The 25606-nt window shown below is 38.2% G+C and overlaps 1 protein-coding gene across 1 annotated transcript; it reads right to left on the bottom strand.

Annotated features, from left to right (window-relative positions):
- Positions 1 to 252: 252 nt before the first annotated feature.
- On the bottom strand, positions 253 to 23988 carry LOC149286050 (U2 small nuclear ribonucleoprotein auxiliary factor 35 kDa subunit-related protein 2-like). Its single transcript, XM_089494398.1, has 12 exons — positions 23945 to 23988; positions 23308 to 23387; positions 23121 to 23178; positions 22757 to 22862; positions 21805 to 21894; positions 20737 to 20778; positions 18673 to 18788; positions 16803 to 17016; positions 12826 to 12881; positions 12339 to 12448; positions 11492 to 11935; positions 253 to 389 (listed from the first exon to the last, which is right to left on the bottom strand). The coding sequence occupies exons 1-12, from the start codon at positions 23986 to 23988 to the stop codon at positions 253 to 255; spliced, it is 1497 nt and encodes a 498-aa protein (XP_089350524.1).
- Between the last annotated feature and the right edge of the window lie 1618 nt (positions 23989 to 25606).

Genomic DNA, 25606 nt, shown 5'->3' with positions numbered 1-25606 from the left:
CTATTAATCAAACCATCTTCACGTGTCTCGTGTTGAAGGCTCTGAATGTATACTGGTACAAACCAAGATTAAAAATAGTGGCTGTATCTTTGCATGAACCTTTTCTGCTTTAATATGTTCTTTTTTCCTTTTTATTGCTGTGTGCTCTTCCCTGTTTTAGGATGCTAAAGTAAGTCATTTTTCTCATTGATAATGTATAAAGGACATTCTTGTATTTTTGTTACTTACTTTTCTTATTGTATAGGGTTTCTGTCAGGGATGTATACCAATACCCGGGAATTCTCCAGGTTTCACCCAGTCTCCAGATGAAGCCCTTTTTCCTCGGGACTCTGGGTCAGCCAACGTTCTGCCGTCTCCAAGTGCTATTACAGCTCTTCCCAGGCCAGCACCTAATTAGCACATATACTCATATCACAAAACCGCTAAATAGTCTGCATTTTTAGCTATTTAATAAAACGGACTGTGTCTTATGAATTTATGGTCCAAGTAACTCTATTGTGAATAAGGATTACTATGGATAATGAGAGCCAAATTAATTATCTGACAATTACTTAATCGTACAGCAAAACTGGCACATCTGGTTGTCAATAAAACTCCAAATTTCAAATTTGTGGAACCATTGCCATCTCTGACAGTGTGGTTACAATATGAACCTGAATGCTATGGTACAAGGACTGCCATTAGTTTATTTCTGTCTGTGTACATGATGGTGAGAGACGGTCATATCAGATTTAGCTGGATTGTCCAGTTTTTCAGACTTTAAATTATATCAGTCTTGTTTCTTCTACATTGCTCTGCTGCTTCTTCTTATCTGATTTCTCTAAAATGAAATGTAACAATTGAAGGCAGAACAGTGGACTCTCAGGACATTCACAGTTACTTTAGAACATCTGACATATTTGTTCCATGTATATAAAGGCAATACTGACTTTTTAAGCAGGCTGTTTAATGTGCTAATTACAGATAATTAAAGTGATGCAGATACGTTTTATGTTAGTAAAGCTACAGTTAATTAGCAAGATCGGGTTTTGTTTTTTTCCGTAACACATAGAACTACCTGACACAGAGCTCATATCGTAGCGATGCGCATTTAGTGTCCTCATTCCTGGTCTCTCATCCGTTAAAAATACAAACGGCAAAGATCCATAGTGACAACAAGAGGCAAACAAAAAAGTTGAGACATGTTCTCCCAAAACATAATGTCTCTCAAACAGAGCAAATTGTCTTTCTGTGTGTGTTTCCACCCCATTGATGACATTGTAATACAACCATGAACAACACTTCATATTCAGCCCCTTCTCTTAAAGCCACAAAACTTGAAACCACTCATAAAATGTTTACAAAATCCCAAATCACTCCCTTATTATCTCTCTTCTCAACTACAACCTACTACATGTATAGTGGACCGTCACAGAAAACCCGTTGAGAAGCTCGGAGTTTCTTACCCATCATTCTACTTCTGTATCTTCTATTTGCTGAATCCCCCCACCTCAAAACTTTACATAAAACATATAAAATATTATATATACAAATAATGTTCCAGAATTTCTCCCCTTTTGACTTTTGTTCTGTGGTATGTCCACTTCATTACACTCCCGTATGACTCTTCTCCTTAATGACCTTGAGTGTTTGAGGAATGGTCCCATTTCCCCACCAGATTACCTTAACCAGTATAAATTATAAATATTAGAATGTAATAAGGGGCAGCATGGGTGCTCTCAGGCAGGGATTAGTGGGGACACTTGCCTTCTCCCTCACCCATGGAATTTCATCCAGTGAACCATCAGGGGAGTTTGAAGATGTAGGGGGACAACTGCAATGAGTCACATTCCAGAAATCAGGTATTCCGAAATAAATGAGGACGAGTTAAATAAGCGACAGGTGCCTCTTCTAGAATAGGACTTATATGGAAATGGTAAAGATTGCTACTTTAATCTTGGCTTTGCGTTCCCTTAACAAAAATTCTGTAGACAACATGTTTAATAAATGCTCTTTATATTACTCATGAGATATTTAACAGAAGTGAGTGGCATGTGCTAAGATGGATGTGAGACAGCCCCGAAGGCCCTCGCTATGCCTCTCCTGAAGCCTATAACAGATTGGTATTATAGCACAATATGATTTGTTTCTGTACAACATATAATAGTTATAATTAAAACAAAGTAAAACCTGTACATACACAATGCTCTTTCAATGTCTTCCCTTTGCTTTAAGACAGGCTGGAGAACTAAGATTTGTAAACATTCTTGGTAGCCCCGTTTACTGCTTGCTGTAGTTTAGGATCAAACAATGAACTCTGTTTAAATCCTGATTTTATGTACATTTGCAGCTTCCTTACTGATTCTGTATCTTATTTTCCCTTCACAGGAGGCAGAGACGCCACGGAGTGTACTTGAAGAAATCGGACTGACATAAACCTCCTGCCTTGTCACCGGTGTCTTTTTGTTGTCACCTAAATGTTCACTGCCTTCATCTCAGTGTTAAACTAATAGTGTTAAGATGCTGTCTGTCAGTATTACTGTATTGCTAAGCTGCTTTTGTTCTCAAAGAAAATTCCTCCGTGAAATCAGAAAATATATACGTTTCTATGGACTTTTCACAGCATCCCTTGGCGTATCAGAGAGAGACAGTAATGAAATACATTATGTACTCTTCTGCTACCCAAAGAGTTAACCATGTCCATCACGCATTTCAGCAAAAGCAGAATAGCAAATGCTAGCTTGTTTGGGGAATTCTATTTCATTTTATTGTAAGTGTCCCACTCTGGTAAAAATGAAGGGAAGTTTATGCACGTTGCACATCCAGCGCTGCTTACACCAACAAGGAAAATTTGGAGAAGTATATTTTCATTAATCAGTTAAATGGAAACCATTCTTCTTGAACTTTTTTTTAAGCAACCAAAGATTGTTCTTCACAAAAGGCTGTTTTATTTCTGCTGATTAAAAAAGGGATTAATATAATGTTTACCACTGGAACTTTTTTTTTTTCTTCATTCGATAAACCAAAGAATTTCTGCAAAACTCTTTATCAAAAGGTCAATAGCACAAAGATCTTGGTCCGAGTGTAAGTGTAGAAAAGCAGCCTTCTGTGTCATGTACAGGAATTGCTTCAAAGGACAGACTCCCCGCGTAGAACAAACATTTTTATTCATGTTTGAACATTTAAGCTCCAACCCATGAAAAGCACCACTGAGATGCCTTTTTAAAATGTTTTCCTTCTATATAAAACTAGAGAGGGATGCACACATGCTGGGCTTTTTCCAGCACTGTAACTAGACAATTGATGATTTTCTTGCCCCACAATTAGACGAACGGGTAGGGTGATGCTGGATAACCTGGCCAATGCTGATGCTATTCTGTATTTACAATGCTGTTTTATATATATATTTTCTCATTATCATTTAGTCTCATATTTGTCACATTATTATTTTATGAACGCATTTAACCCATTATCCTCACTGCTTACTTCTATGCCAGAAAAAGCCATTCTGGCAATGGTGTCCAGGTGCGTGATGGTAAACAGAGCAAAAGGTTTTATTGCCACCAGACTTATTGCAAATACTACTTGATTCTGCCGCTTTCCCTGCATGATGTACGAGTAAAGATCCTGCTGCATATTACAGTACATTACATTGTGTGGGGGAAACACGTTTTTTAGTTAAGGTTTTCATATGGGATGAAAAGGGGATTTTCTGCCACCTCTAATAGTAAATATATTGTAAGCACAAGAGTCTGCCATAAACATATTTATACACCTTTGGTAAAAAAAAAATGCTAAGTTGTATCATATCTCCTATGAACCTCAACCTGCTCAAGGCTGCATGAGGATGATGGGAGATGCTGCCATTAACAGCTGGAGGGCCTGAATCACACAACCTTGCTCTACCTCTTTGTGTTATTGTTTGTATTACGTACTTTTACAGCCATGGGCTCATCATATGTAGGATCCATTTTAGATCATTACAAATTGGTGTCCAATGTGAGTTGGATTAAGCTAGAAGTTTTCAGATTCTTTAAAGCACAAAACTAATTGGGTTTATTTTACCTCCCACATTAAATGCACAAGTCCAATGGTAACCCCCACTAAGCTTGTGAAATGGTTTTGTACTCTTATGGTCATCCACCTACTCTTCGTATCTGCATCTGTGAATTCCTGGGGTGAGACGCATTCTCGGCAGGCTTGGCAGCAGAGTTCTGGTTTCAGCTCCCTCACCATTCACTTTGATGGTCCTGTATAACGCATAATTAAGCAGGAGAGGAAACTGAAGAAATCTCACTGGTTTAACTATACATTATAGAGGGCCAGCCAAGCTCTTCCTGCAGCAAAAGCTCAGTGGAGTTAGATGTACAGTGAAGTCAATGAGCTGAAACCTCACTGCCAACTCTTCTGACAGCCATCCTTTTAGTGAATAGACCTCATGGTGGCAAGTTGATTTCAGAAGAATTATGCATTATGAGGACCCTCCATGTTAGGTATTACCTGCAGAAAGATCGGATATTGCCTCTCATAATGCATATTTTATAATGTGATTATCTTTGCTACTTTTTAATGAATCAACTCCAGTGACTTGAATGCTATTCCCATTGCAGCTTGTGAGGAGGAAATGTTGTAAGAATTTTTCTTGGTCTATAACTATGGACCTGGTTAGTTGGACAGATCCTTGATCTTTTGAGACTCGGGCAATACGATTTGACCTATCTGAGGAGGAACAGCTAAATTGTGTGGTGTTATTCCCAGTGCATGACAGCTTTTTCAACAGCTTGCAGACCGTCAACACCATTTATAATGGGAAACGGTCTCTGTAGCATGTGGAAGACCATATGTCAGTGCCACAACAGTGAAGTTTCATTTACATTCTTTTACAAAAGCCATAAAGTGAAATTATGGATAAAATAGAACAGTCTTGGATGAAAGCATTTATAACTCAAAAACATTTTACATTACCATATGCCGTACCATTATTAGATATTCGAAGAAAAAATCAGTTCTCTTACAGGGCAACAAATTGGATTTCAGTGATAGTTTCCCTGTAACGTGGACTTCTGATTTGCATTGTTTGTGATATTAGCAGGTAATAAGATATGCTGTGCTGATGAATGATTAAATAGTATTCATTAGCTTTCATCTGCATTGTAAGTGATATGTGCTCTGTCAAAAACCCCAGGCTATAGTCAATATGTAACCATAAATAGGACCATAGACATTTAAATATTCTGGGCCCGTTATAAATTCTCTCTTCATTTTAATGCACAAGCAGTCAAGGGGCCAGAATTTCAATGTGACTATTAATGAAAATGTGCTACACTGTACATTCAGTAGAAGCAAACTTCCATTGTCTGTAAGGTATTAACCTCAGATCTGCAAACATTCTTACAGAGAGAATGGTCTATAATTGACATTGATAACTGTATTGATTTTTCTTTTATCCTATTGATTCGTGAGCTCAGTCCCATGAAGTTGCAGTATTTGCTTTCACCATTTTCAATAACTCATCATCTTGCTCGGACATGTATAGCACTGAGCTCTTCTCAGTTAAAGTAAGCAGCTTGAATGGCATCAGGCCAAATGATGTAGGTAAATATTTATTCCAAAAAATGCAAGTTCAGCTGTTTTAACCTGTTACAAACTCTGGTTTACTTTGAGGATAAGTGGGATTGTACATTTTTACTTGAGGCCGATAATTATTTGTACAGTTTAGATGCATATAGAGAATACTCTGGATAGGCTCGTACCTGTGAATTTTATTTTTTGAAAGTAGGTTCCTTTCTATGTAGACATGATATCACCACGGCTGTTCCCCATAGGCAATTCTTCAATCACTTGCATTTTGCCAGAATTAACATTCCCAGCCTAAAGTCATACTATACAAGAAGCAGGCTTGTATGTAGAAAGACTGTAAGATGTGGTTGTTTTATAATGCTTTGTTGTTATAATTTATTTAACATGTTAGAACACCAAATTCATGTTTTTGTTTAGTGGAACAGCATCTTCAATAATGAACAGTATCAACTTTTCCGCCCCAATATCTCTCTTCCAAGTTACCCCGTCTGCCCCATTTCAAATAGTATATTCTATTGTAGTCTATGTGACAAATTATTCATCAAGGTCACCAAATACAGGATAACATTTCATTGAGCCGGAATAAGTCCACTACAGCAAACCAGTTGTGGCCACACACCATCAACTCTTGTATGATTTATGTTGGGGCTTATCTTGTGTGCATGGTTGGGTGACATGGCAAATACCTCTGTATGATGATCCTTTCAATTGTTTCAATTTAAGGACTTCTTCTCACTGTATAACTTTTTGGGCCACTAGATTTACTTTCTTAGTATCTTAGAAAAAAATAGGGAAAATAGAATTGTCCTTATTTTTTGTGTTTGCTTTATAAACACATATCCCTTAATAAGTGACTTGCCATTCATACTTTCTTTGGTTTCTTAAAAAAAAAAAAATCTTTCAGCCTACTCAAGAAAAAAACAAACTATATTTGGGAACGGTGTGAGGATATTGCTACATGATATCCAGAAACTTGTAGGTAAGATCGCTTCAGCCAAGTTTTTAACTCCTCAACCCTATCGTACCCACCGTAAAACTTAACACGCTTATTGGGGTTTATTCACTAAAGGAAGAGTTGGCAGCTTGTTTGTCCAGCAAGGAGTGAGCCGGTCGCGGATACCGCATAATTCAGTTAATGAACATTGAAGAAATCTTGCGACTTTAACTGTTTATTATCCAGTGCTAGCCAAGCAGTGCAAGCTCACACCAGTTTAAGCACCAATGGTTTAGAACTGTTCTAAGCTGCCGAACGTCAGCACATTCCCGCAGAGCAGAATCCAGAGGCCTGTGCAGCCGGTTCTCACAGCTCCTATGTTTGAGCGATTTCACTCAATACTGAACTTACCCCTCAATGATTATTGGGGTCAATAGAGGGTAATAAAAAAAAATCTGACTGATAGGCCAGAGGGCTGTAAGGTCTTTCCAGTATCTCTTTTAATCACCATTACTAGTCCCCTGTTTGTTCTATTGGTTTAGTAATTTTCTTGTTCCTTCAGTATGAAGGAACACAAAGCTGTTTTGAGAATTTTTTTATGAGCAGAGCCTAAAAGTATGCACCATGGGTGAATCTTAGGCTATAATTTAATTAAAATCTTTTGGTTTTGGCTCCAGTGGATCCTACTAAATCAGTGACATAATACCAAACAGCCTGGGATTATAGCAGTTTCTGATCTGTAGGAGAACCATGTACCATCTGCATGTTGTACAACCCTGGCTTGGTGCATTGATGATACTCTTTGATAGGTTTGTATTGAGCTTTTTACCTGGTAGTAAATCAAACTCCTCTTGATGCTTATCTATCACTGCAGCGTATAAACTACTAGTTTATTTTTCACTCTAAGCCCCATCTTGATGGATTGCAGCGAACCTCCATTACTCATTCCGTGCAGCCTACCACGGGGAGATGTGGAGAGCATTTATCTTGTTAAATAGCAGCACTTACAAATATGGCTTTTCAGTTATTAGGTTTGCTTGTTTGCAGAGGACATAAAAAGTCTTGCATATGTCAGTAAGCAAAAAACATAACAGCTTAGAAAATGTAAGATTTTAAATTAGTCAGATTTACTTATATTGTTATACAGTAGCAGGAATTTCACATAGTAGTTGCCTAATGGGACGGACCATAATTCCCCATGTTGTCGGCGATGTGTTTAAGTGGGGAGCTGCCCTAGTCCTTTCTGCAGTTATCTCCCACCACTATGCGTTGTAATGTCGCACAGAAGGGTGAAAAAAAAATACCGCTTATGATTGGGCCAAATTTTATTTCAGTATTTCAATATTCAATATTTGAAAGAACACTGTTCTTAGGCTGGAAGTTGGTGGTTCTAGTGGTTGAAAGGGACTGGGAAACACAGGTCTTCTACATAAGGTACTGCTGCCTGCCAGTTAAAGGGTTAAGTCACCCTTTGATTGCTCCCTCTTTTTCAGCAGCTCCTTCTGATTGCCATTGACTGGCACTCACCTTGAGACAGTTTGGCGAGTACAGCATATGGTTGTATTAAAACCTCTGAATATTAGTTTGTATTTCCATCTGCGTGTGCTTTGCTGGACTAAGCTTTGTTGTAACTGTGACAAAATTAACCAATGCAACCATTGTGTCTTTGTGTTACATGTCATTTCTAATAAATGTACATTTTTAGGCCAGATGTCTTATGTTTCATTGTCCAATAGCTTCCAGCTTTAAAAATGTTAATACTGCACCGGAACATTATGAGATATGCATCTCAAGAAAGGGTTTAAGATTTAATAAACTCATTTTACTGGCAAAAAATCGCCAACAATTCATCACTTAGCGAATACCCCAAAACCTGATTATTACATCTTTTACACCATATTAAAAAACAAGTTCTCCTTTTCACATAAGCATTAATACAAAACATTTTTTTCCGGTTCTTTATGTGACAGCTGAATGGCATTTTAAAACCTGATTTTTCGCTTAGACCTTTTGAAGATGGGGAGTTTGGCACATTATATCACCCCCCCTAGTTTTCATTTAGGCTTCAAAAACCACAAAAAAATCAAGGTAAAGTCCACAAATGTGTTACAACTTCTTGCCAAGATAAAGAATATAATTCCACAGCAAAAAAAACAAAAAAAAAAACCTGAAAATGTCAATGAAACGCCTGGGCTATGTCTGTTATTAGATCTGCAAATGTAAATTTTAATAACATTTGATGGTTTCTGTGCTGTATTCAATTGAATTCAGTTTAATCTCGTAAATTGGCCTCATCATACGCAAACATCCAGATAACAAGGTCCGCTGTAAGTAAAGTACTACAGGTGAAGTTATATAAATAAAATCTATTTGTAAAAATAAAGCAACTCTAGAAAGGCACGTGTGTTTAAGGTACAGCTGTATTGTTGGGTTTTGACACTATTCATCTAACTGCAGAGAAAAGGTTTAAAATGAACTTGAAATTCTTCCAAAGCATGTACTACATGAAAATCCCAAATCAATCTGCAGGGATTTACTGACAAAAACCAATGCAGTCATCTTCTGTTCCAGAACGTTCCATGCGGATCTAAAGTAAATACATATACTTTGGATCATTTCATGTGATGGCAAAGAAAAGCATGTATGTGCAGATTATTTAATACTAGTCATTATCATGCAAACATAAAACGTATGTACCATGCTGTTTTGCTCAATGTATAGATAATGCACACATAGATTAAAAAAAAATAGATGCATAAAAGATGTAATACACTAAAATACACCCTCCGAGGTCCATTAGCGCACTGGAAGTTTTTATTTAAGGACGTGGAAATGCGGCACATGAACCGTCACAGAGCTGATGCCGGAGACCCAAGTGGTGGAGAGTTTACATTTGAAATTTATTTTATTTAAAATGATTTCAACACCAATGTACAAAACATTAGATATTCTTCTTATACACTCGGATTTTGCTGGTCTTACCGGTCGGTTGCAATTGCATCAACACAAGAAGATGTTTAATCAAAGCTGAAAACATTATTCTTTATAGAAAAGCATGGAAGAAAGTTTGCCGATTTCTTGTTGAAGATATTATAACTCTTAGAATAGATGAAGCCAACCTCTATATTGGATACATAGCATCCACTAATGTCCACAGATCACAATGCCTTCTATTTCTGTTTTTGATGGTTGTTTTCGGGCGCACCTGGAAAGTAAAATTAGAATGAGTATCTCAGAGCTTTATATCGCTTCCCTCTACCATATACATTGATTGTATGTTAGAAAGATCGTGGCCATTAAAGCAATAGTCTGATTTGGGTCATAGGGCTGGAATGTGTGGTCATGCGCACAGAATTTAGTGATATCAAATAGTAGTTATAGAAAATAAAAGTGAAACTATACAAACAGCACCTGCAGCCTAAAGGGAGGGGTATCTAATTTTTCAGTTATGCCCGACCAACCTAAATCTTAATCTCTCTACATTACTCTTCTCCCTCTAACCGCATTGTTACTACTATCCTTTACTGTCAAAGCAACAGACCACAGCAAATACACAGACAAGGGACTGCAAGTGTGCGATACGGCATGGTGTAGAATGTGCCCACATGTGGTAAAGTTACCTACTTTGGCATTTGATGTCCCCACGACAAATACTCTTTCTATATCTTAAATGCGGGTATCCAGCAGGTTGCTAATGTTGTGTCACATCTCAAACAATTGTATTCTATATGTTGTGTTATATAAACTAGCTTCACTCTAAACTATGGGGTTAACAGACCATTGTGATGCCCAGTGAACTTGTTTACTTAAGGGCTTTACTTAATATCTGGGGCCTACTTTTATAGTTCTCAGGTTAACATTTCCCCCCTACGCATTCAATTATTACATTTTACTTAATTTTTGTGCACAAAAAAGGCCACAAGCTGTGTTACAATTTAATGAAAGGAATAAGGCAACAGAACACTTGTTCTTAATTCTTTGTGTATTGATCAAATCCATTTAATATGCTTTAGTACATTTTAACCTTTACAGAACTCAATAAAAGACACAGTGAAGCACTGCTGTGATTCTGCTACGGACCAGCAGTTTCTGCATAATCCTGCCAAACTAATCTCTTCGGAAGGGCTTTAGCACAAAGTAGCTCTGCATTGTGTCTGAAACGTCTTTGGTTTTAAGGGGTTCGTACTGAAATGCAGGACGGCATTTAAAAAGAAAAGAGAAATATTACAATGGTATTTGACATTCTTTTCCTAGGTCGCACAGAACTGTAGTTTGCCACCAAGGTATTTTTATAGCATAGGTTAAGGAACAGCACAGAATGGGGGACAACATATAAAAACATAGGCCCAGATCTATAGGCACCTAGAAAAGGAGGAAAAAGTATAGTTCCAGCAGTTGAACGATCCATGCCAGCAGATTGGGGTGCTTGATAGCACTAAGTACGGATGACTGAGAAACATTGTCAGCAAAGAACACCGGTCCTTAGGAACATTAGATGTTTTTGATGTAAGCAGTCAGTTGCTTAGTAAAGTGGGGAGCTTTATCTGCGAATGTTTGGAGGCTTCACCACAGACTTTAATAACTTGTTGGGCAGGAGATAATACGGCATGTAAACCTGATACAAACCCCAAATTAATTAGATCTACTGACCATATAAAACAATTACTGTTGAGTGAAATGTTATCTTTAATGAAAGGAAAGGGCTGTCCTCCAAATTCAATTGAGCTCTAAGGGATAAGGTGAATGTTCGAGCGAGGGAGAGGCAGAGACATATGTAAAGTGACACAAAGCTAAGCAAGGACGGAAGAGTGCAGTTTGCAGCAGAGCCGGATTTAACCATGACTGACGAAAGATTTGTATTTTTTTTTTGGCATGGATCGGCTGCACTAAATATTTATCAACATTGAAATCAAATTTCCATATGAAATATGGGGCTAAACCTTTTGTCTAGGACCTAGCATACATTACACGATTTAAAGAATTGTGGGTACCACTCACCTTGTTTTTTCGCTTTTTTACGTGCTTTCGGACTTTCTGATTTCCGATCTCTGCTTTTTGATCTTCTGTCACGGCTTCTGGATCTGGATCTGGATGAACTGCGGCTTCTGTGCTTTTGTTTTTTTCTACCTCTGCTGTGCGATCTCCTCTCCCGGCTTCTCGATCGGTGGGATCGGTGCTTCTTACTTTTGTGGTGGCGGCTCTTTTTCCTCCTGGACTCCCCATTTCTTTCACTATAGTGGTCCGGACTGGGACTGCGGTACCGCCTGGAATGTGTGTGTTCATCACCACGGTACGATCGGTCTCTTCTATCTGATGTATTACAATTATCCGGTGACAAATGAAAGTCTCTGTTGGCCTCCCAGAATTCATTATCGGGGTTTCTAAACACATGGAGGAAATTACACTGCTTCCCTCGTGGACACTTTTGTCTTTCAAACAATCCTAAGTAAAGGAAAGAAGGTTAATTTAATGAGGAAAAGGGAGGAAACAACCGAATACTGATAAAATGCTCATGAATGTAAATGGGTTGTATGATCAGAAACAGCATGGGTTTACTACAGGGAGATATATAGTCAAACTATTTATTTTTTACTAAAATAATAGACCATGGAGGGGTGGTTGGTATAGCTAGATTTCAGTAAGTCAAAATGTTTCTATGTTAACGTTACATCTTATAAGAGGCAAAATCAGAAATCATATATGAGTAAAGGTATTCCATATGCATAAAGGATAATGTCATGTTGAAACCAACAAATTATTGAGCTACAAAGCAATTGCAATCGTAAAACCTAATTATGACTAACATGCATTTTTCCCAGCCATGGACAGTCATGCAAACACTTACCACATATGGCAGTTTTCCACCTAGTTACGGGTGATAACTCACACTGGAGCTGCCTTGATGCGTACCATCGGCCGTTGAACATTGAAAAGGCCTGTAAGCACTCTTCTTCCCTGGAATACCAAGTAAAATATTATAGCGGGGGACACACGATTACATGACTGTCAAGAAAAAGTTGGGCAAGTGGAATAGCCTTCCAGTTGAAGCAGTACAGTAAGGAATAGCATTCATGAGATGGGCATAAGGCTAACAAATATAAGATAAGGCCAAGGGCCAGGTAAGATGTGAAGCCTTTCAAACGGTTCTTATATTCCAACAAGTTGGAAAAGAAACTTAAGTTGTCCTCACTTTACAATACTGATGAGCACATCGACTGATCAATCTCTATGAATGTGTTTCCAAAACTAACACTGATATTAATTTTTGATACTAGTCAAATCCATAAATAAATTTACCAAAAGAAAGCAAAAAATAAATAAAAAAGTCTTACGTCTGGTACTGGACATATACATTTCCTCTTAAGTGTGGCTCAAAATTGCAACTGACCTAAAAAGAAATTTAAAAAAAGTTAATTTACGTAAAAATAAAGGAAAATATTTGATCTGAATAACCCTACAAAGATAATGATTAAAAGTGTTTTTGCTATTAACCCCTTCGTGACAAAGGCTGATTTTACTTTTTGTACCCTTCGTGACAATGGCCGTTTTAACACTTCTGCGCTGTTCGTGTTTAGTTGTAATTTTCTTCTTTCCCGTTTACTGAACCCACACACATTAGATAGTTTTTTTCAGGACAAGAAGGGCTTTCTTTAGATGACATTGTTTTGATTGTATCATATTATTTACTATTAAAAAAAGTATAATATGGTGAAAAATTTAGAAAAAAATTACTGTTTCTAACTTTTAGTTGAAAAATCTTTTACTCATCTATAAAAGGTAATAAAAAAACCTGCTAAATCTACTATTTGTCCTGAGTTTAGAAATACCCAATGTTTTTATGTTTTTTTGCTTTTTTCTACACATTATGGTGCAAAAAGTACAGGTAGCGTTTTGCTATTTCAAAGCCATTTTTTCCAAATCTGGTAATTCTTCCCCCCATGTGCCATTTCGGGTATCTTTGAAGCCGGCCAATGCAATTTACCCCATCAAGTCATATATTTTTGAAAACTAGACAGCCCAGGGTATTCCAAGTGCTAGTATTTTAACCCTTTCCAAGCACTAATTCTACCATCAGCCTTTGTCAAACTTTATGGTAGTCATTTTTTTTGCATTTGTTTTTTCACACACATTTTACTTTAGGTATGAATAAACAGGTTCTGGTATATATCACTATCATAAAACACCCCAATATGTGTTTAGCAACACCTCCTGAGTACAGCGATACCTCACATGAATGATTTTGCCTGGCTGTTTGGGGGCAAAAGGGCCACATTTGGGGCATGCGGATTTTCAATGTTGAACTTTGGCATTTGAGGATCCACTGCCCATGCCCTATTTGGTACATCTTTGAGCCGGGCCATTTCAGTGTGCCCAATAAAGCCATATATTTTTGAAAACTAGACACCCCAGGGTATTTCAAATGCTAGTATTTTAACTCTTTCCATGCACCATATCTACCACCAGTCTTTGTCAAACTTTGTGGTAGTCATTTTTTTGCATTTGTTTTTTCACACACATTTTACTTCAGGTATGAATTAAAAGGTTCTGGTATATGTCACTGTCACAAAACACCCCAATATGTGTTCAGCAACATCTCATGAGCGCAGTGATACCCCACATGAATGATTTTGCCTGGCTGTTTGGGGGCAAAAGGGCCACATTTGGGGCATGCACATTTTTCAATGTTGAACTTTGGCATTTGGGGATCCACTGCCCATGCCCTATTTGGTACATCTTTGAGCAGGGCCATTTCAGTGTGCCCAACAAAACCATATATTTTTGAAAACTAGACACCCCAGGGTATTTTAAATGCTGGTATTTTAACTCTTTGCATGCACACATTTTACCACCAGCATTTTTTCAAAGTTTGCAGTAGTATTTTTGTGTGTGTATTTTTCCCACACACACCTACTTTATGTATGAATTTACAGCTCCTGGTATATGCCGCTGTCACACGACACCCCAATATGTGTTCAGCAACATCTCCTGAGTACAGTGATACCCCACATGCATGGGTTTGTCATTTTTGGGGGGAACTAAAAGGCCACATTTGGTACGTGTGCATTTTTCTAATTGGAAATTAGATGTGTGGCCATCCTTCCCCCCGTGTTATTTGGGACATTGTTGAATCCGGCCAATTCAATTTACCCCATCAAATCATACATTTTTTAAAAGTAGACACCCCATGGGCATTTAATATGCCAGTATTTTAACTCTTTCCATGCGATAATTGTTTTAAGCTAATGTGCTAATTTTAGGACTTGCTCACAAAAATATATTTTTTATATATATATTTTAATTTTTTTTTGCCTTTTTTAAAACATTTTTAACATTTTTTTTCAACTTGAAGGTTCCCCTGATAGTGACATCAGAGGGAAATTATTTTTACATTTTACTGGTTTTTTACTATTTTTTTTCTAATTATTATTAATTTTATTTTTAATTTATTTTTTCTAATCACACTGTGATTAGAAAGCTGGGCTCCATTGACTTGCATGGTTGAATGCAGTACCTGTAATCAACCTGCAAGTGGAGCCAGAGCTCTCTAGAGGGTCAGGAGACCGTCTAGCGAACCTTTTCATCTTTATTTATTTTTTTCCCGGGCCGCCGCCATCTTGCTGATGGCGAAGATCACCGGCAGTGGTCACAGTCCATCAAGAGGTAAGTGTTTGGTGTCGCTGGATGCCTCCTGATCGAGGCATTCCAGCGACACCATTTAAGTTTAGGAGGTGATCGTTGATCGCCTTCTAAACGCTTTTAAAACGGGCGTCCGCCGCCATACATTGTATGGCGGATGTTGACGCCCCGGGGAGGGGCCAGACATGGCCCCTGATTCCGATCATGGCGTTGCTGAATGCCTCGAGGTCGAGGCATTACAGCAACGCCATTTGGGTAAAAAAATAAATCGATCACGGATCGATTTTTTTTACCCGTTTTAACAAATGACGGTCCTGGCACGTCATTTGTCGTTAACGACATGTTTTTCCGTGACGTGCCTGGACCGGCAATTGTCATCAAGGGGTTAAACATTGCTGTTAAACTGAGCCTACGACTAGAAGAGGTTTTCAGACGTGTCCATTCCAGTTCAGGTCTGGTTGGGGATTTTCCACATAGCTTCAATGTTTACTAACAACGTTGTGTGGATTACTCTATTGGTTTCTCTCTATTTTAAGTCTCCATGAGACATGAGAAAATAAAGACTGTAGTTTAAACAAAAAGTGCTTATCCTATTTCTTTGTGAGTGCAATTACTGGTGAAATTGCTTTTTGGCGCTTAATATTGCACTATTATATATATATATAGATATATATATGTTTTAGTGTCTGTGCCTTTACATTGTTTTGTACCATCTAAAAGGTAAGCACCACCATTGACATTTTAAGCAATCATAATTCCATGGCTTTTGTGAATTGATGTAATGTATTACAGTAATGGTGCAAAACATTGCAAGAATGAAAATAAATGAAGTGTCCAAGTAACACTATGACAATATGGCGTACAGCTGAGCATCACACTCATATGAGCTTGTTGCACATGCCGTTCTAAAGCCATGGGCGTTAATATGGAGATTCCCCTCATCTTTCCATCTATAACAGCCTCCTTTTGGGAAGGCCTTCCAAAAGACCAATGACGCTGGACAAGAAGGCCTGGCTCACGACTGCCACTCCAATTCATCCCAAAGGTGTTCATTGGCAGTTCCAGTGAAGGGTCATATTAATGCTACAGCATACAAAGACAGTTAGACAATTGAATGCTTCCAACTTCGTGGCACCAGTTTGAGGAAGGCCCTTTCCTGTTCTAGCATAACTGCTCCTTTGTGCACAAAGCAAGGTCCATAAAGACATGGTGTGATAAGTTTTTAAGTGATAAGTGGCCTGCATGCAGCACTGACCTTAACCCCCATTTAAAACATTCAGGATGAGCTGGGAAGTCGACTGTGAGCCAGGCCTTCTCGTCCAGCATTTGTAAAGTCATCCCGACCTCAGAAATGCACTTTTGCTTAAACGGGCACAGAATTTCCATAAACAAACATCTTGTGGAAAGCCTACCCAGAGGAGTAGAGGCTATAATAGCTGTGGGAGGGACAGGGGCGCAACTCCATATTAATGCCTATGATTTTGGAACGGGATGTTCAAGTGTCCATAAACATTTGGTCATATAGTGTACCAACGATGATAGGGCTCCATGGGGTAGGCTGAAACTATAATTTAAGCAAGGGCAGACCAATTTAAAGGCACAGCAGCCTGATGGCTCAATTGTTAATGTACATTATTTCTGAAGTTTCAAGAATTCTGCATGGTCAACCTACTTTGAACTGGATGACCTTGCCCACAGCCTTAAATTCAGGAACAACATCTTCATAGAACTCCAAGAACTGCTGATACATTTCATCATCACCATGCTCCAAGTTGTCATCTGTGTCATAATCATCTCTCTTGCACTGCTCCATGCCATATGTTACAAACATACCTCGGATAAGGAGTGTTTGGCTAGAAGATGGATAGTTGTGCTTGCGGGAACACCTGTTTAAAACACAAATAAAAGACGCTCACTGAACTATTTCCTTTAGTTAGCATTTAAGTTATTTTATCAGCAAACCTCTCTTTGCCCCATTGTAGCTTTCGCAAAACACCACAATCCCTCTGCAAAAAAAAAAAAACATCTTAAGCCAAGCACCTTGCAAAACTCAAAAAAAGGTATTCAACCTAATTTGGACTACTTTCCAGATCTGCAAGCAAGTTTATTAATTCATATTTTGTATTATTATGCATGTTTTTCCTGTATATGGACCAAATGTGTATTTTAGGGACATTGTTAAATGCACATTCCTTCCCACCTGACCCCCCCCACCTCCGCATCTGGCCTCCTACAGCCATAACTCCTTCCGCTTTTTTACTGAAAAAGAAAAATCCTCTCCTATTTCTCTCTCTCTCTTTCCTCTGTGTAACTCTCCTGGAATACCAGAAGCCCACTGCATCTTGACACAAGCACTAACTCACCCTCTTACACCATGTTATTTATACAGCCTCTTCTGCATCCTGAGACCACTTACCTTTTATTACTGCTACAAGAGAGCTAATACTAGCTTTTCACCCCTCCTTTTATTTCAATTACCCATATTATTCCCTTTAGATTGTGGTAAAAGTACCATAAGGCTAGATGGCAGGCTCTCAACTCCTGTTATGCCTATATGTGTGAATGTACATTTGTTATGTATGCATTATCCACTCCATTTAAACTGTAGTGCTGCATAATTTTGCCCTGCAGCGGCAGGCACATCTCTGGGATGTGAGGCATCAAAAATCCCGTTGACTGAAGGGGTTAATAATCAACCGAAACCTACGCTTTTAACAACAAAATTCAATAAACAGAACAAGGGGCCGCTACTTTTTCTTCTGTCTCTCCAATAAGATAAAGGTTATAGTGTTTTAATTTGCCTTTTGTGATTGGCTGATGTGTACTATCGTTAGAACTATTTTTAATAGGGATGCACCGAAATGAAAATTCCTGACCGAAACCGAAAATCCAGGATTCACTTGGCTGTTAGCAATCATACTCCTATCATTCTGAGTCAGCCAGTACATGCTGAAACCTGGCTAGCTGACCCCCCCCTTGTGTATTGATGCTGCCAGCAGTATGGGGTCTGCACATCATACAGCCTCCCTGTGCCATGCCCCACCCCCAACTTACACATCCATGCTATCACACACACACTCATTCACAGACTCATTACCTCAATCAGGCATACTGGCTCATACATCCTCCCCCACCCCCTTACCTGAACTGCAGATCTCTCACTCACAGACTTCCGCAGGGGTCCTGCTGCTTCCCTCTCTCGCTCTCTGTGTGAACCTCTCTTGCCCCCCCCCCCCCGGAAGCAGGAACGGAGCAGAGTCATGTGACGTGAGATAAATTCACGTGACTCCTCTGGGTTCCTGCTTCCCCTGGCCAGTTCAAGAGACGCTGCTCGAGCAACGCACAGGTAAGCAGCAGGGCCCCTCCAGACCATGATTTTCTTGGGTTTTTTTTGGCATTTTGCCATAATGCTATTTTCGGCCACCGATATATTGGTGCATGCCTAATTTTTTATTTAAAAATTACATTAGAAATGGAAACTCATAAGTTAACTGCAAAACATTAACTTAAGAAGTAATTTAAAATCAAGTGTTTGACATTACCTGTCACCAAACCTGCAGGCTCCAGTTTTCAGATAGAATGGGCAATTTGCCTTGTCCTTTTCTGTGCCGTACCCTTCAGGTGCCTCTGGATTATGCCAAGTATCACCATTTTGCAGCTGGCAAAAAGCAAGAAAGTTACATAAGAGGTTTTTGACAATGGCTAAAAGGTGTCCCCAAAGGATAGCTGTTGACATAGAGATAAAATTAGGAAATATATTTAACTTACTGAAGCATAAGAGCCTCCTTTGGAGCCAAAAGACTAGTTTAGAATGGTCCTCTCTTAATTAACCCATTCACTATGTGACTTGTGGTTATGAAGATGACAGGTGAGGTGAAGGTAAACTTCAACAGCAGCTTTAAATCACATATACCCTCAAACTAAACATCATCCTCAACACAGTCTAGTTACAGAGAACATGCAGACAATGCTAACAATGGCATTCTTTAGTTTTTAAATACAGAATAAGTCATATACAGTGTCGCCAGGGGTCTGCTTTAACACAATAGCTCAATTAGTAGAACATGTAAATGAACATCTTTTAAATATAATTTAGCTATACATCTCTAATCCTGCACAGTATAAAGACCTAATGCTCCAGCATGTTACCCAGGATTTGTAGCATTTTGGATAACTACATTATTGGTTAAAAACGTGTCTGTTTTGCTTAAATCCTGAATAAAACCATATTCATATGTATTACAAGTATATCTTTATCAAAATCAACATCAGGTTAAAGAGAGCTCTGGCCTGAGCTGCAACAGTCACAGGTGAGACATAACAACATGATTAGTCTCCAAAAGCCCACTGTTTGAAAGGCTGGCAGAGATGGGAAGATCCATTAAACAGTGGGATAGATCTTGCTTGTTCACACATATGCTCATATTACAAGACTTTGAAAGGCTGGCAGAGATGGGAAGATCCATTAAAGTCTTGTATTAGTCAATGTAGAAAAACATGTACCGTATTTGCTCGATTATGAGACGAGGTTTTTTCCAGAGCAAATGCTCTGAAAAATACCCCTCGTCTTATAATCAGGGTCGTCTTATAATCAGACCCCAAATAGGTCTGATTATGAGACTAAGATCCAGATCCCCCGCAGCGATGCAGGGGACCTGGATCCTCCTGTGTTATGCCCCCCCCAACTTACCGGTGCTTCTGAGTCCCCGGTGCTTAGTCCGGGCAGCGTGTAGAGCTCTACGCGATTCGCGATTCGCGTGGAGCTCTACATGCTGCCCGGACTAAGCACCGGGGGCTCAGATGCAGGGGACCTGGATCCTCCTGTGTTATGCGCCCCCCCCCCCCAACTCAGAAGCACCGGTAAGTTTGGAGGAGGGAGGGGGAGTGTTAAATGGGGGGGTGTAAGGCATTTCTGGAGGCAGAGTGCCCTGTGAAATGCCTTTTAACCCCTTTAATGCCACTCTGCCTCCTGAAATGCCTTTTACCTCCCTATATGCCAGAGTGGCATATAGGGGTATAAGGCATTTCTGGAGGCAGAGTGGCACATAGGGGGTCAAAAGGCATATCATGGGGCACAGTGGCATATAGAGGGTTAAAAGGCGTATCATGGGGCACAGTGGCATTTAGAGGGTTAAAAGGCATATCATGGGGCACAGTGGCATATATGGGGTATAAGGCATTTCTGTTTACATAGTTTACATGAACTAACATTTACTGGTAAAACTTTTTTCCTATAGGGTCGTCTTATATTCAGGCTTTTTCTTTTTTTTCATAAGTTAATATTCATATTTTGGGGGGTCGTCTTATAATCAGGGTCGTCTTATAATCGAGCAAATACGGTAATATGAGCATATGTGTGAACAAGCAAGATCTATCCCACAGTGTTGACACAGACAGCTGAAGCTGCCATCATTACTTAAACCTGATGGGGTACTACCAGAATAAAATACCTCACCTGATAAATATATATTTTTAGCATTTGGAACATTTTTATATTTGTTTAAAATACATGAAAGATATACTTAAAGGGAAACTTGAAAAAAAAATGTCCATTTAAATAGGTCTTCTCACAGCCAGTGGTTTTAATACACAGCATTGATATTTACCTTTTTGTCTACTTGTTCATCCAACATCTTCTGTACAGCCTCCTAGAAATGGTGTAAACAGAGGCCTAGTAAGCCACGTTGAACAGTATCTGGGACTGAGGTTAAGAACATATAATGACAAATGTTCCTGATCACATTGCTGACCTCAGACTTTTTACCAAGGTGCTACAGAATGCATCTGAATTTCTTAAAAAGAAAATGTAGTAAGGAGTAGCCATATTAGTCCAGTAATATGGATGCAAAGTTACAGAATGTTGCAGAACATTACAAGAGTAACATTCTGTTACTTTGCATTTAAAACAAAAAATAAACCTTCATTTACAGGCAAAACCAAAAAAAGATAATTTGACTTAGTGCTAATGACATAAATTAAGCTTTTACAAATAAACCATAGTAACTGTCACCACTAGTAAAATATAAAACAAACTAATATTCCCTTCAACGGGATCCCTTGAATCAAAAAGATACATCCTGAAGACACAGAGAGGGTGGACTGACAGATGTCAGTACCATATGTGTAAATGTAGTCAAGGAAACAGTAATTCGTTTTGCATAAACACACACACACACACACACATATATATATATCTATATAAATACTTAGACATACATATCTGGATTCATAATATAATAAACATACTTTCTAAAATGCTAATCATCATGATTAGATTAGCTTTACAATCATAATCTTGTCATGATATTTTTATTCTATCATCAAGCATAGCTAAACTGAACTGAAAATGTAAATAAACTGAAATCTGCAGAACTGTGGCACAGCAGTTGTGCAAAGGGGAATATAAACTAAAACATTTTCATTAGAACACGCTAAATATCTACATATCTTCCAAGACAATACCAGGCATGTTAAGTTTCAGTTAAAAAATATATTTTAAAGGGTTGACATCCTGTGTATATTGTTCTTAATTTAAACAAATACCAAAAAAGTAACAATTGAGGATTTTATGCTTTTGGCAATAAATACAAATTACCAATAGTCAAAAATCCGCTGTAATCTAGACAAACAGAAATAGGATATGCCACATTTTATCCTGCTAGAGCCGGAATCACCTCTCTCTCTTTCTGTTTCCTTTGCTGTTCTTCTTTTTCATTTTTTACTCTGTCTTCTTCCTCTTTTCGCCATTCTTCTATTAACTTTCTCTATGGGTAGACAGGAAAAAACACATTGGAGTTTATTTGATAAAGCAGGTGTATGGCTCCAGAAACTATTCTATTAACATCTCAGATTTTATAGTAATCATTTAGCAAATTCCCTTCTTGCTTTAAAAAAAAATTCTACATTATTTGCAAGTGTCAAATATTTCACTAGTTGAATATTATTATTTGGCATAATCAACACTACTGAAATGGCTTTTAGGTGGCCTTTTTTCAAATCTTAAATTTAAGAAGCTTCTGAAGAGTCAGACCAACAAATTACATTACAATCAATCATATTTTATTTACTCTGTTTCCAGAGAACTAATTAAAATGATTACAAAATACACAGTTTTCAGCAACATATATTTAAGAAAACCCTATATTGGATAAATGACTATACTTGAGCTCATAGGCATTACCCATGTTGGTTGTTAATTAGACAAGCAAGTTAACAAAAGTTAGCAAATAAACCTTAGAAGGTATGCCATTTTATCTGACTGTTTACTCGTACAAAACCACAAACCATCAAGAGGCTTTTTAGTTTCTAATGCAAGTTAGCAGTTGCTGGTTTTGTATCACATGACATTTAAGAGTTCCAGGTAAAAATACAGTAGAGTTTGGGCATTTATCAGAACTTGTTTGAGCGGGGTCTTCCTCACCTGTTGTTTCCATAAGTCAAATTATAATGTTTACTACTATTTGCAAAGTCCTGTTTATCCATTTTACAGCACTGAGGAATATGATGGCGCTGTATAACACAATAAATAATAATAATAATAATAATAATAGTTTCTAATGCTGCATTTAGTTGCAAAACTATTTAATTCCACTGAGTAGGTGCACCAGCACCCACATCTCACTGTACCTCTTCCTCTTCTCGTCTTTTTGCTGCTTCCTCCCTTTCTTTTTGTAACAAAAATTCTTCCTGTGCTTTCTGCTCCCGAAGCAGCCATTCCTCATGAAGTCTTTGCCTGTGAGCACAGAGCACAACATTATGGATTTGTGATTATATGATCATGATGATGACCAAAAATATCTTAATATGCAATGCAATTCATCCTATTTTGTTTTTCCTGATGATCAGCCCAGACAGAGCCACATGTATCTTTTTAGTGATTACTGCTAGTAGTTTTTGATAGAAAATGCCATGAAAGTGCCAGTTCCTTTTAATTTGGGAGGCAAGGGATACTTGGAAATTAGAAGAACAATTAAAGAACATTTCTAATTACCTTTCGATGTGATCAAGGCTTTCATCGTCATCTTCTGAAGGTGTCTGCTCTTTCTGTTCTGTGAATGAAACAAAACAGAGTGATTATTTATTATAATACCTTTACATAAGTGTGTTTTGTGGTCTAAATTATTGCAAATAACTTCCAAGAAAGCAATGTTTAGACATAATCTAGATAATACACTTACCTGCATCTCTTAATTTTGCAAGTGCTTGCCTCTTTTTTTTTCTTTTTTCCTTCTTCAATATGGCTCTGACTTTTTTATGACTGAAAAGAGCAGACAAAATATTATTGTTGCTCCCTTTGACAACACGCTGTTACCTACTGATCTAGACCAAGTGAGTCTGTCAATCCTCGTTTTGTCTTTCCCTTTAAATGTGTGTATTGTAAGAAGCGCTGCGTAAACTGCTGGCACCATATAAACAAAAGAATACAAACCATAACAAAAACACACAGGAGGCTCTAAATTATGAACTTTCTGTATGTTATATTTTCTAGATAACTGACCAATGTCATTTTTTTTTATAACTAAGGGAAAATGTGGTATAGGGCTGCAAACGTTAATAAAGACAATGTGTGGGAAGTGGAAGAAATCTGCAGTGCTTTTAACTTGACCTCAAGTGTTAGGGATGCGTTTAACTCCTTCTTTCCTCAACTGACAATTACAGAGCAGCGTTACAGTGAGGTTGTTTGTTTACCACAACATGATAAACACAGCAGGTACCAAATGACAATTCTACACCCCTTAATCCGCCCCTCTGTTTCTCCACCGCTCAAGCGAATCACTAACTCTGCGTCAAATAAACAGCTACTCGTGAACTTACTTCATCGACACTGGTACCGAATTTTCCAACACGGGAGCCGCCATTATTGCTCGACGTCACCAGACGAATGCTTGTATCGCGCAGGCGCGGAGAAACCAAGTAGTGACGTAATCAAAGAGCGACGGGAGTCGGGCGCGTTCTGCGTAACGCGATATGAGCTTCTCTCGTAGATGTTTGGCCGGCTGCTTAACTGCTTGTAGGGTTTTCGTCATGTCTTATAGCTTTTAATATATGTAAAAGTATATGAAAATTGTGTCATATATATATCTGTCTTTTAACGTTCTGATTAAGTTACGTACAGGTTAAGGTGTGTATGAGGTCATTTTGCCCTTCCTTACACGGTGTTTCCATGAGTTCAGAATGGTTTGCGTGTCATAGGGTGTTACAGCCCTAAAAACACGGTAAATACATACACAGTACACAGTGCAGGAGGAGCTTTGTTCAAACGATAAGAAACGTTCAAACAAAAGGCCGTATTCTAAAACTAGAAGGGTTAAATGTAAGTTTTACATTACTGAGAGGGTAGTAGGTAAATTGAACTTCCTACTAGCTGACGTGGTAGCGGGTAATAAAGTAAGGAAACGTAAACACGCGTGATATAGGCGTGATGCAACCCAGGGGCTAATTAAGGTCAGAGTCTTTACATCAAACAGCAATGTATAAATAACAGAACAGCACTCCATTATATCTGGTGCTTGAACTGGGCTCCACCAGCACCCCAAAATATCACAAGTTTTCTAATGTACTGTCAGCTAGAACCGGTCCTTTTCTTCTTCTCCGGTATGTCTTAACGTGTCAATGTTATTGATCATTTTCACTTCTCTCTATTACAATAGGGCTTCGGAATCGGTTGATGATCTGCAAATAAAATGTAATTTCATGAAGCGTTTAACATCCTCTTACCGCATGCATGTTTTGTTCAGTAGGGCTTATTCGCTAAGGAGGTAATTGATAGAATTGCACTTTATCTCACTGGTTTCAGTTTACACTATGAGAGGCCAATCCCAGTAAGCTTAGCTCCAAAGTAGCCTTGATGGACCTGTATAAAGTATATTTAAATCTATGAGATTTAGTTACCTGAATGATTGGATTGTGCGTTAATACAGTACCAGTCCATCATAGTAAATAAACGTATCCGGTGCATCTGTAAATCCATAATTTTTTCTGTCTGATTCCTGAGTGATCAACTATTCATTATGTTTTCTATGGTTGGTGTGTTAAGGCTTTTGTTTTATTTTATTGAAATATTTTATATATTTTTTTTAATGTGTTAATGGTTCTCCCGTAGCCAGTAACTATTTGTAGGTAAACTCCCTTCTTTGGACAAGTTGATTATAGGGCTTCAACTAACGATTATTTTTTCGATTAATCTGATGAAAAAGATGTACATTTTTCATTTATTTAAAATAATTTAATAAACAAACAGGATGTTAAAATCAAACAGCAGAATAAAAAAAACTTTGAGAAAAATGCATTTCTTGTTTTTATTTCCCAATCTGCCCCCCCCCCAGTTATGCACATTTGAGCCCAGGATTCCCACACTGCCTTCCAGATATGTCACATACCCCCAGATATGCCTTATGCCCCCATATGCCAGTGCCATCTGATATACCTTATACCCCAGATATGCCACTCTACCCCCCCAAATATGCCTTATATGCC

Source organism: Sceloporus occidentalis, unplaced genomic scaffold, assembly GCF_023333645.1.
Source record: "Sceloporus occidentalis isolate IW3139 unplaced genomic scaffold, rSceOcc1.0.p SCAF_72, whole genome shotgun sequence".
In the NCBI taxonomy this organism is placed as follows: Eukaryota; Metazoa; Chordata; class Lepidosauria; order Squamata; family Phrynosomatidae; genus Sceloporus; species Sceloporus occidentalis.
The sequence above is the reverse complement of the archived record's forward strand: the minus strand, read 5'-3'. Positions and strand labels throughout refer to the sequence as shown.

Bases quoted from the DNA above. Each gene is read 5' to 3' on its own strand.
- LOC149286050 (XM_089494398.1), bottom strand. From the start codon at position 23,988: ATGGCGGCTCCCGTGTTGGAAAATTCGGTACCAGTGTCGATGAA. The intron at 22,863-23,120 runs GTAATTAGAAAT...CTGTGCTCACAG, and splicing joins AGCCTTGATCACATCGAAAG to GCAAAGACTTCATGAGGAAT. The intron at 12,449-12,825 runs GTAAGACTTTTT...TTGGTATTCCAG, and splicing joins GTATATGTCCAGTACCAGAC to GGAAGAAGAGTGCTTACAGG.